The sequence below is a fragment of the Neltuma alba genome, unplaced genomic scaffold, assembly GCF_004799145.2.
Source record: "Neltuma alba isolate B1F8T4 unplaced genomic scaffold, ASM479914v2 tig00000571_pilon, whole genome shotgun sequence".
Taxonomy (NCBI): Eukaryota; Viridiplantae; Streptophyta; class Magnoliopsida; order Fabales; family Fabaceae; genus Neltuma; species Neltuma alba.
In genome coordinates, this window is record NW_021632099.1 from 26,243 (window position 1) to 37,887 (window position 11,645).

General features: G+C 31.0%; 1 protein-coding gene across 1 annotated transcript; it reads left to right on the top strand.

The window, feature by feature from the left end:
• The first annotated feature begins 318 nt into the window (after positions 1-318).
• Positions 319-2,115, top strand: LOC114740694 (cytochrome P450 71D10-like). The gene is made up of 3 exons (XM_028928903.1): positions 319-1,117; positions 1,269-1,370; positions 1,499-2,115. Exons 1-3 carry the CDS (start codon positions 440-442, stop codon positions 2,012-2,014), a joined length of 1,296 nt encoding a protein of 431 aa, XP_028784736.1. The 5' UTR covers positions 319-439; the 3' UTR covers positions 2,015-2,115.
• Positions 2,116-11,645: the final 9,530 nt, after the last annotated feature.

Sequence of the window (11,645 nt, forward strand, 5' to 3'; positions counted from 1 at the left end):
ATTGTGTGCCTAGTGCCCGCCTCCTCGTGCTTTCAGTTTGCTTTTACTGAGTGCTCACTCTTCAATGTGCCCCACGTGTGTTTGCCATTTTCTAGGCCTTTGAGATCGCTGCCTTACCAATAAACAAATAAAAAAACGAGAGATAATAAAGCCTGTCTCTCTGACAATTCACACCTCAATTATTGAGTACAAAAAGCATAACTTGACATTTTCTTTCAATACATATGCAACCATGGAGATCCAGATCCCATATTCCATCATCTTCTTCACCTTCTTATGCTTCTTTTTTATTAACAAGCTATCTTCTTCTTCCAAGAAACCCACCAAAAACCAAGTTCCAGGGCCATGGAAATTACCTCTCATCGGAAACCTCCATCAACTTGCTGGCTCACTGCCTCATCGTTCTCTCACAAATCTCGCAAACAGGTATGGGCCCTTCATGCACCTTCAACTTGGGCAGGTTTCTCATATCATAGTGTCTTCACCAGAATATGCCAAAGAAATAATGAAGACCCATGATCAGATCTTTGCAAATAGGCCCAAAAATCTTGCCACTGATATCTTCACCTATAATAGCACAGACATCATCTTTTCCCCATATGGAAACTATTGGAGGCAACTTCGAAAGATTTGTACTTTAGAGCTTTTCTCAGCAAAAAGGGTTCAATCGTTTAGAAGGATTAGGGAAGAGGAGGTATCAGCACTGGTAAGAAACATCTCTGAACATGAAGGTTCTGTCTTCAACCTCAGCCAAAAGATCTCAGAACTCACGAATTCTATTGTTGCAAGAGTGGTCTTTGGAAAGAAGACACAGAATGTAGAACAAATCCTGCAAATTATAGAACAAGGACAAAAGGAAAGCTCTGGGTTGTCCATTTCTGATTTCTATCCTTCGCTGAAATTTCTTAGTACCATCACTGGGATGAGAGCTCGAGTTATAAAGCTGCACGATGGTGGAGATAAAGTGTTTGATGAAATCATCAAAGACCACAAAGAAAAGAAAAGAAATAATGTTGGAGAGGCAGCGGAGGATCTAGTTGATGTTCTTCTCAGAATTCAAATGGATGGTGACTTGGAGATCCCCTTATCTCTTGACAACATTAAAGCTGTTCTTAAAGTTAGTCTTTTATCATATTAAATGTTGCCCTTTTTTTTTTTTGCGAGCAATATTAAATGTTACATAGTTTGTGATTTGATACACAAAGTATAATGCACAAATGCACACATACGTTCCTCAAAATCAATTTTGTGAATTCCTTCCTTTTCAGGATGTTTTCTTTGCTGGAACTGAAACAGCGGCAACTACAACAGATTGGGCGATGTCAGAATTGCTCAAAAACCCAAAGGCTATGAAAGAGGCACAAGAAGAGGTATAACTACAACTACAATTTTGAATGTTTTGTATCATAATTTTGTGGGTTGTTTTATTTATTTATATTAATTTATAAATATTATTGAGTTGACTTAAACGTGAGAGTTATTATTGGCTTTATAATAGGTAAGAAGAGTCTACAGAGACAAAGAATATGTAGATGAATCAGAACTTCACCAATTAAAATATGTAAGTGCTGTCATCAAAGAAACCTTAAGGCTCCATTTACCAGTGGCACTGCTGGTTCCAAGAGAGAATAGTGAGAGTTGTGAAATCAATGGATATGCGATACCTCCTAAGACAAAAATTATCATTAATGCTTGGGCCATTGCAAGAGATCCCAAGAATTGGAATGATCCAGAGATGTTTGAACCAAGGAGATTTCTTGATACAATGGTTGATTACAACTTCAAAGGTTCACACTTTGAGTATATCCCATTTGGTGCTGGAAGAAGAATCTGTCCGGGGCCCACATTTGCTATGCCTGTTTTAGAGTTACTACTTTCCAGTTTACTTTACCATTTTGATTGGAAGCTGCCAAAGGGGATGACGCTTGAGGAATTGGACATGGATGAGTCATTTGGTGCTGTGATAAGAAGGAAAAGTAATCTGAATTTAGTTCCTATTCGCTATTCCCCTTGAGTTTATGTGGTTGCTACTTGAATGATATTTGGATCAGTTTCAGATATCCTTGATCTATGTTGTGGAAGCGAGGAATGAATAAAAAATGGCTTTGATTTGAATATTTATTGTGTGAAAAGGTATGAAAAAGTATAAATTAAGTGCTTTTTTCATCATTTATTCATAAAAGAGAGAAGTACGATAAATCTTAAAGGACTCTCATTTATTTCTCATAAAAAGAGAGTATAATAGCGGCTTCTCAATTTTGTATTTTCGCATCGAATTTAACTTATAATTTCTAAGACAAGAATTTCCACTACAAACCAATATTAGTTAGACTATATTTTCTTTATCCCAAAAAGAATAAATAGGACTGGAAGGATATATATATATATATATATATATATATCTAGCATCATGATGACTTGACATTTTTTCAATTGAATCAATCGACTCTCTTTTATGGATGACACATTCTGATCCTTAATTTTGTGTATATTTTAATTGAATGACACACTCGACTATTACTAATTTCATTATTAAAAAGACAAATCGTTTGAGGAATTAATTAAGAATGGTAAAATGAAACGGGCGCCACATGCTTGTGGGGCTAAAGTGTCTGAAACTAGCTCCCGTGCTTAATACAATAATTAGATGAATAATTTGAACATATTAAACAATTAGTTAAATTAGTTATTTGTAACAAATATATTTTGACTTCTCTAACTTATTATCTTTGATCATATACATTGGGACTACCACTTGGATGTGGTATTTTACATTCAATAAGGATATTTAAAAAAATATAAATTTGAGAGATAAAATAAATTGCAGTATTATATTTATGACTAAATTCAATATTTACCTAACTCTTATATCAAGAATTGGAGGTAATGTTTTAATCAATGAATTTGTCTGAAATATTTAGTTATAAAGGAATTTTCTTCTATAACATCTTGTGAGTAAACTTTTAATTGATTTTGTATTAAAAGGTTTATTTTATCGCTAAAGTATTTAAATAAAAAATTGGTATCGTTTTTACCGAAACTTATCCCTGAAGTATTTATATCAATAATCGGTAATTAATCCTATGACTAAGCTAGGTAAGATAGACACATGTATAGCCCGTAGCAACGACATCAATATAATTCATGGTTAGCGTGAGTTAGCAAATCTTTTTCTTTTTCTTACGGAACGAATCATTTCTTGACGAACCAAATGAAATTCCTTTTTTTTTTTTTTTTTTTTACCTAAAACATGTGCCTCATGTGCTAACGTTGAGTATTAGTGCGCCAAGCTGAGGGATCTCCTTGTGACCGATGAGTTCCTAATTAATAAGTCAAGATAAATATGTATATACACATGTAACTTGCGACAATAATGTTGCTAATTGATCCCTCATCTAGATTAATAGATTTTTTTATTATCAATGAATGCCTGATTGGCAAAACACGTGGCACCTTAAACACTAAGCCACACATGTTTTGTTTTTTTAAAAAATACAGATACCATCTATATTATTAAACGATTGTGTGTGTGTTACTCTTTCATGAATATTTTTATTTTCTATGTATAGGTGTTCTCTTGTTAAAGATAATCATATTTGAGATATTATCGGGTATTAAATGTAAGAAAATAATCATATTTAAGATATTATCGGATATTAAATATGAATACCTCAATTTGAACATACCTTTTTTATGAATATTTTAAAAGCAAATTAAAATGGTCTTTAACTCAAAGTCAATTCGGAGTTAATGATCAACGTCAATATTCATTAGTCAAAGAATACAATCGCAACGATTTTGATATTTAAGAGGTGATCTTGTTATAATAAATAGTCTAAAATAACTAGTGCTTCTCATAATATATAGAGTATAGTTCAAGGACAAAAACCTTTAACTCGAATTTTTATTTCAAAGGGGCCCATGCATTTACCAATATCTACAGTTACTTTGAACTTGTGGTTTATAGTTTAAAAGCCATATAAAACGACAGATCAATTAATTTAAATATTTTAATATAAATTTTCTTTAAAGCCCGTGACAGCTTTTGATTCCACTTACTATGACATTATTGATGAAGTAATGAATAAGATAATTTAAAATTATCAACAAACTTTATTTAAACCGCAGCAAGTCAATGGCGTGAAATTTGCGTCAAAACAAAAATAAAGGAAAAAATCATAAAGTTGATCTTTACTGTACTTGCGAATTATAATGCACACCAACAGTAAAGGATATAAAGACATTTGTGAAATTTTACATTGTAAAAATAATACCTCCGGTTATAATTATAAAATCTTATTTATAGTTTATAAATAAGATTTTATAATTAGAACTAGCTAGAGGCGCAGAGATAGTATAATATAAACTTATAGGTAAATCTTGCTGATATAGCAATTTCTCAGTAACATTAGATATACGTTTTAAAAGAAAAGAATAAATCATAAAGTCTTACTATCTTTCATATATAAAATTTAATTGGCTAATTTGGAAAAACTAATAAAGTTAAAAAACTATTTAATTATATTATATGTTCCATGAACTCTTTAACATACTTATATGCATAATTATACTATATATAAGTTTATTAACTGAGCAAATTAGTTTAAAAAAATCATAAATATAATACGTTTAAATAATTTATTTAACTCTCTTAATTTCTCTATATTAATAAATCGGATCTTATTTTATGGATTAGAGGTAGTATAAATTATGATAATCTGTCTCAGCCCGACATGACAGGAAAAAAGTGTTTTGTCATATAAAAGGCATTATTTCACAGCGCAAAACCTAACACTCAGCTTTAATTAACAATTCTTTCAATATGGAGATACAGATCCCATATTCCATCATCTTCACCTTCTTTTGCTTCTGCTTTCTGATCCGCAAGCTATCTTCTTCTTCCAAGAAACCCAACAAAACCCTACCTCCAGGGCCATGGAAATTACCTCTCATCGGAAACCTCTACCAACTTGTGGCTCACTGCCTCAACGTTCTCTCACAAATCTAGCAAACAAGTACGGGCCCTTCATGCATCTTCAACTTGGACAGCTTTCTCATATCATAGTGTCTTCACCGGAATATGCCAAAGAAATAATGAAGACCCATGATCAGATCTTTGCAAATAGGCCTAAAAATCTTGCCACTGATATCTTTTCTTGCAATAGCACAGATATTGCCGTTTCCCCATATGGAAACTACTGGAGGCAACTTCGAAAGATTTGTGTTTTGGAACTTTTCTCATCAAAAGAGGATTCAAGCTTTTAGAAGAATAAGGGAAGAAGAAGCATCGACGCTGGTGAGGAACATCTCTGAACATGAGGGTTCTGTCATGAACCTCAGTAAAAAAATCCTGGAACTCATGAACTCCATAGTGGCAAGAATGCAGAACATGTCCTGCAAAATTTAGAGCAGGTGACAAAGTTAAGCTCTGCATTATCAATTTTCGATTTCTATCCTTCGCTAAAATTTATCAGTGTCATCACTGCGGTGAGAGCCCGAATGATGAAGCTGCGCAAAGATGGAGATAAAGTGTTCGATCGATGACATCATCGGAGACCACGAAGAAAAGGGGAAAAATAGTGTTGGAGAAGCAGAGCAGGATCTAGTTGATGTTCTCCTGAGGATTCAAAAGGATAATGACTTTGAGATACCATTATCTCTTGAAAACATTAAGGCAGTTCTTAAGGTTAGTTTGCGTGCACTTTACCCATAAATGTCACTACGTTACTGGTATAAGAGTTAGTTGACTAATTTGAATAAATTAAAAAAAAATAAAGTTAATTATTTGTAATAAATATGTGTTGTTTTTCTAAAAATATCCTTACTAATGATGTGTCATTTGATGAGACATTTAACATTTACGACTACTATGAGGACTTGCTTGTAAAAAATATATAAATATGAAAGAAAAAGTGAATTAGGGTCTTATATTGAGAATTAAATTGAAAGTCAAACTAGTTCTTATAGTAAGGAGTGAATGTGGTATATAGTTTGTAATCTAATACACAAAACACATGCACATACACACACATCTCTCTAATCAATTGTTTGAATTCCTTCTTTAGGAATTTTTTTCGCTGGAACTGAAACAACAGCAACTACAATAAACTGGACAATGTCGGAATTGCTCAGAAACCCAGAGGCTATGAAAGAGGCACAAGCGGAGGTATAGGCACAACAAGTTGCGTATGTGTGTGTATAAATAGGGCTTGATGACTGTTACTCTATATACCTCATCATTTAGGTTTTGGGAAATTTGATTTTTTTTAAATTTTAAAATTAATCAGAATTTAGAACAGTAAATCATTTTCCATGATTATAAGCAAACGTAAAATAATGTCAAATTTTCAACAAAATCTCAAGATAGATTGAAAATAAATTTTTTAAATCCAAAAAATGAACTATTATTTATTTACTGATATTGATTATAAATTTGAATTTACTGAGTTGACTTGCACCTAGTAATTATTAGTGCCTTTACATGTTAGTTAAGAAGAGTCCATGGAAGCAAAGAATACGTGGATGAATCAGAACTTTACCAATTAAAATTTTTAAGTGCTATCATCAAAGACACTCTAAGGCTACATCCACCAGTAGTATTGATTCCAAGAGAGAACAGTGAAAGTTGTGAAATTAATGGATACGTGATATCTCCTAAAACAAATATTATCATTAATAGTGGGGCTATTGGAAGAGATCCCGAGATTTGGAACGAACCAGAGGGATTTGAACCAAAGAGGTTTTTTCAAACAATGGATGATTACAACTTCAAAAGTTCAAACTTTTGAGTACATTCCATTTGGTGGTGGAAGAAGAATATGCCCGGGAATTACATTTGCTACATCCATTTTGGAGTTGTTACTATCTAATTTGCTATACCACTTTGATTGGAAACTTCCGAAGGAGATGAAAGCTGAGGGATTGGATATGGATGAGTCATTTGGTGCTGTGGTAGCAAGGAAAAAGGATTTAAGTGTAATTCCTTTTCGATATTCTCCTTAATATGTATATAGGTTATATATATGTGTTTAATTATTATCTGAATGAATGGTGTTTTCAATGCTTTTAAATGTCCTTGAATCTATGCTGTGGATGCTAGAAATGAATAGTAAAATAATATCATTTTGAATTGAACATTTATTAGTCAAAAGTAACAATTCATGTGATCTGCAATCATATACATTAAAAATTGCAGGACAAGAGATAAAAAGCCGGTAGAGTACTTGTTTTTATTATTAAACGGTCTCCACGTCCTTCCAATACTACTTTTCATTAAATTGATTAAACAAAAAAAATAATTAGAACTTAAAAAAACAGTTTTTCAAAACCCCAACTCTGATGTTATAAGAAGTTATCAGTCTCTTCGTGAGTTAAATAATTTGTCGCGAGAAGCAAAATTAGTGTTTTAGAATAATACAAAGTACACAAGCAACGTTTGCAAAGAAAGTACTCAAATTTTATAGATAGAAACACCAAAAATAATAATGTATATAGGGAGTCTTTATATTAAGAAAGCCAAAACAAGAACTTAATCAGAAGAATCCGATTCATGAAGAATGATTTTTTTTTTTGAGGAAATTAATGTGGTAGGATGATTAAAGAACACAATTATGATCGACTTAACTATGGTTCTCCATTCTCTAACCTCTGTTTTTTATTTTCATGGATTGAATCATCTTCTTGGTTTATTTTCCCTTAGGAACACGACATACTCATCATGTAGGATAGAAAAAGCCTACCATCATAACTTAACTTGTACGAAACAACTTTTTTGTTGTTTTTTTCCCAGGTACAAGTATTATCTTATTGAAAATAATGTCATGTACTAAATACAAATATTTCTCTCAACATAAATGTAAATTTTAGTTAGTTATATTTGTGAAAGTCTAGTGATTCAACTACTCTTAGTCAGTTTGTCCTTCTTTTTTTCTTTTGTCCGTGTTCATCAGTATGTTCCAAATTGTCTTTGGTATATTCTATGTGTGTCGGGTTCTGGGCATGATTGCTCGAATGTGTCTGGTCTTTTAGTCTAATTAGAATTTCTTTACGTAGTCATTTTATCTTTTAATAATGTTAATTTTTATATTAAAAGAATTTTTTTTAAAAAAAATTCCATTGATGCTAATAATGCGGACTTTTCTTTTGCTTGGTCACATGAAAATGGCATCTCTGGATTCCACAAATTTCCCCTTTTTATATTCGAAACAGCAGGCTGGTTTTGGGACTTGGGAATGCATTATTGCATACTCCTCAATATGTGACCCATTCAGATTCATCTTGAATCATCAAGATTTATACTAGTTTGTTTGGATTAACGGTTGTTAGGTGAATTTTATTCCAACAGACTTTTTAATAAATTGAAGTTAAGATAAAACTAAATTAGTATAATGAATAATTGTTTATAACAAAAATTTTTTTTTTATATAAATTAAACTTGTTTAGATGACGTACTAAAGTATCATTTTCAAAAGATTTAAATCTAAATAAAATTTAAAATGTCAATTCCACTTTAAAGTGGCTTTCGGACCAAAACTCACTTAGTTCTATTATTATTACAAACAGATTTCTTCGCCCCCTTTTTTGGGTCTGGTTCCGTACATTTGCAGTTTAGGCCTTCCTAACTTTATCCCAAATATGCTACAACTTCCTATCTTTAATATTAGATATTTTTTATTTTTTATTTTGATTTTAAATATAAGATCTCAATTCATTTTATCTTTCATATTTATCTATTTTTATTTCAAGATAATCCTTCTAATAAATGTAGTTCTTGCCAAAGCATTTTATTAGTAATGATATTTTAGAAGAGACAACACATATTTATTATAAATAACTAAGTTAATTTGTTTCCTTAATCTATTGAAATTAGTCAACTAATTCTAATTTTAAGACCAAAGGTAATATTAATTTAAATATATTTATATAATATATATTTATTTTAATAGATATATAATTTAAAATAAGGAATTTTATGATTATCACTTCTAAGAAATAAATTCATTATTAAAAATTACATATTAAAAAATTTTAATCTGAATCATCAATCATATTTTGGATGACAATGAAACAACTTTCATCACAACAGTAACCCAATTGGATTGTTTGGGACATCTCAAAATCATTTAAAAAATTATTTTCTCGTAAGTTGAAATAAATTTCTTTTACATACGTTGATAGTGTATGTCATAAAATTATTTTTAGAACTATAATTTAGTTTTCAACCAAACATCCCCTCAATGATAATCCGACTGGCCTTGAGGGATGTAATTAATTAATGTAATTTTGTCTTTGCATCAAAGCTATAATTTCTAACACATGAATTTCAACTACAAACCTAGTCACAGCAGACAATGTTGACATTTGTGGAATTTTGCATTGTGAATATGACATAACATATATGAATATAAAAAAAAAATCTTTTTTTAATAGTTAAACTTAGAAAGTGAATGGCAGATAAATATGTAATGAAATTAAAACAAAAATAAAGAAATCACGCCTCAATTATTGAGGACAGAAGGCATGACTTGGCTTGACAACACAGAAGCCTGCGCCTGGAGGGAGTGTTTGGTAAGATTAATTAAAAAGTACTCCCTCCGTTCCTTATTATAAGAGACATTTGATGTTTATGGTATGTTCCTATATATAAGAGACACTTAAAAGTTGTCTCTACTTTTTTGTGTTGATTTCCTATTTTACCCATATTTATTGTTTCCAACTCACACTCTCTTTCCTTCCCACTTCTCTTTCTTTTAATAATTTAATTGTTCTCTCTCATACTCTCTCTCTTTATTAATGAGGGCATTTTTGGAAAAAGATTATACTTTTTACACATTGATTGTTCTTAACTAATTTTAACTGTTTTTTTTAATCAACGTAATTCGGTTATTCGTCTCTTATAATAAGGAATGGAGGGAGTAATTTTTAAAAATATTTTCAGGTAAGTTGATAAAACTCTTTTTATATATTTGTATATTATAAAATCACTTTTTAAAATCATGGTTTGATTTCTATTTAAACATATCTAATTATCACTCCTTCAGCTTCAATACATACGCAAGTATGGGAATGCGTATCTCATACACCTGCTTCTTCTTTCTGATCTGTAACCTATCTTCTTCCAAGAAACCCCCAAAACTCTACCTGCAGGGCCATGGAAATTACATCTCATCGGAAACCTACACCAACTTGATGGCTCACCACCTCATAAAGTCTGTCTTTATTTTACACACCAACAATAAAAGGATATAACGACTTTGAACACCCCCCCCAAAAAAAAAAAAAAAGGATATAACGACATTTGTGGAATTTTACAACTTGCCGAAAGCGTAACATATACGGGCAAGTTGTCAGCGGCGTGAGATATACGTTAAAACAAAAATAAATAAATAAATGAAGGATAAATCATAAAGTCTATAAGTGACTTAATATATAAGACATAGTTAATTAATTTGAAAAAAAAATAAGAAGTTTAAAAATTACTTAATTATATTATAAGATATGTGATCTCTCTAAAATACCTATGCATATAATTAGATTATATAACAATTTATAAACCGAGCAAATTAATTTGGAGAAACACAATAAATATAAGACTTTAAAATTTTTATAAATCGGGTAAATTAGTTTGGAGAAAAAAGATAAATATAATATTTTAAAGTAATTTATTTAATTTATGTAATTTTTTCAAACTAACAAGCTGGGCTTTATATTAAGAAAAGATAATAACTATTTTTGAAGCCAAGTAAATTAGTTTGGAAAAAAATGATAAATATAATATTACCTCCGGTCCTTAATATAAGAACTAGTTTGACTTTTAATTTGATATTAAATATAAGACCTCAATCTATTTTTGTCTCTTATATTTATTTATTTTTTTCCGAGATAATCTTTATAATAGTTGCACATGTTAAATATTTAATTAAATGACATTTGATTAGTAAGGATATTTTAAGTGAGACAACACCTATTTATTATAAATAACTAACATAACTAATTTTGTTGATCCACTCAAATTAGTTAGTTAGCTTTTATATTAAAGACCGAAGATAGTACTTTAAAATAATTTATTTAACTTTCTTAATCTTCTTAAGTTAGTCCACTGGATTTTATATTAACAATTGGAGGTAGCGTAAATTGTGATAATATACATCGGCCCGAAAGGACGGGAAAGAGTGTCTTCTCATGTAAAAGGCATTATTTCACAATGTAAAACCTCACACTCATCTTTAACTAAAATTCTTCCAATATGGAGATACAGATTCTATATTCCATCATCTTCACTTTGTCCTGCTTCTTCTTTCTAATCTGGATGCTCTCTTCTTCCAAGAAACCCACCAAAACACTACCTCCAGGACCATGGAAATTTCCTTTTATCGGAAACCCCCGCCAACTTGCTGGCTCACTACGTCATCGTTCTCTCACAAATCTTGCAAACAAGTACGGGCCCTTCGCGCATCTTCAACTTGGACAGGTTTCTCATCTCATAGTGTCTTCACCTGAATATGCCAAAGAAATATTGAAGACACATGATCGGGTCTTTGCAAATAGGCCAAAAAGTCTTGCCACTGACGTCTTTTCTTACATTAGTACAGATATTGTCTTCTCTCCATATGGAAATTATTGGAGGCAACTTCGAAAGATTTGCC

Bases quoted from the DNA above. Each gene is read 5' to 3' on its own strand.
- LOC114740694 (XM_028928903.1), top strand. From the start codon at position 440: ATGCACCTTCAACTTGGGCAGGTTTCTCATATCATAGTGTCTTCACCA. The intron at 1,118-1,268 runs GTTAGTCTTTTA...CTTCCTTTTCAG, and splicing joins ACATTAAAGCTGTTCTTAAA to GATGTTTTCTTTGCTGGAAC. The intron at 1,371-1,498 runs GTATAACTACAA...GCTTTATAATAG, and splicing joins TGAAAGAGGCACAAGAAGAG to GTAAGAAGAGTCTACAGAGA.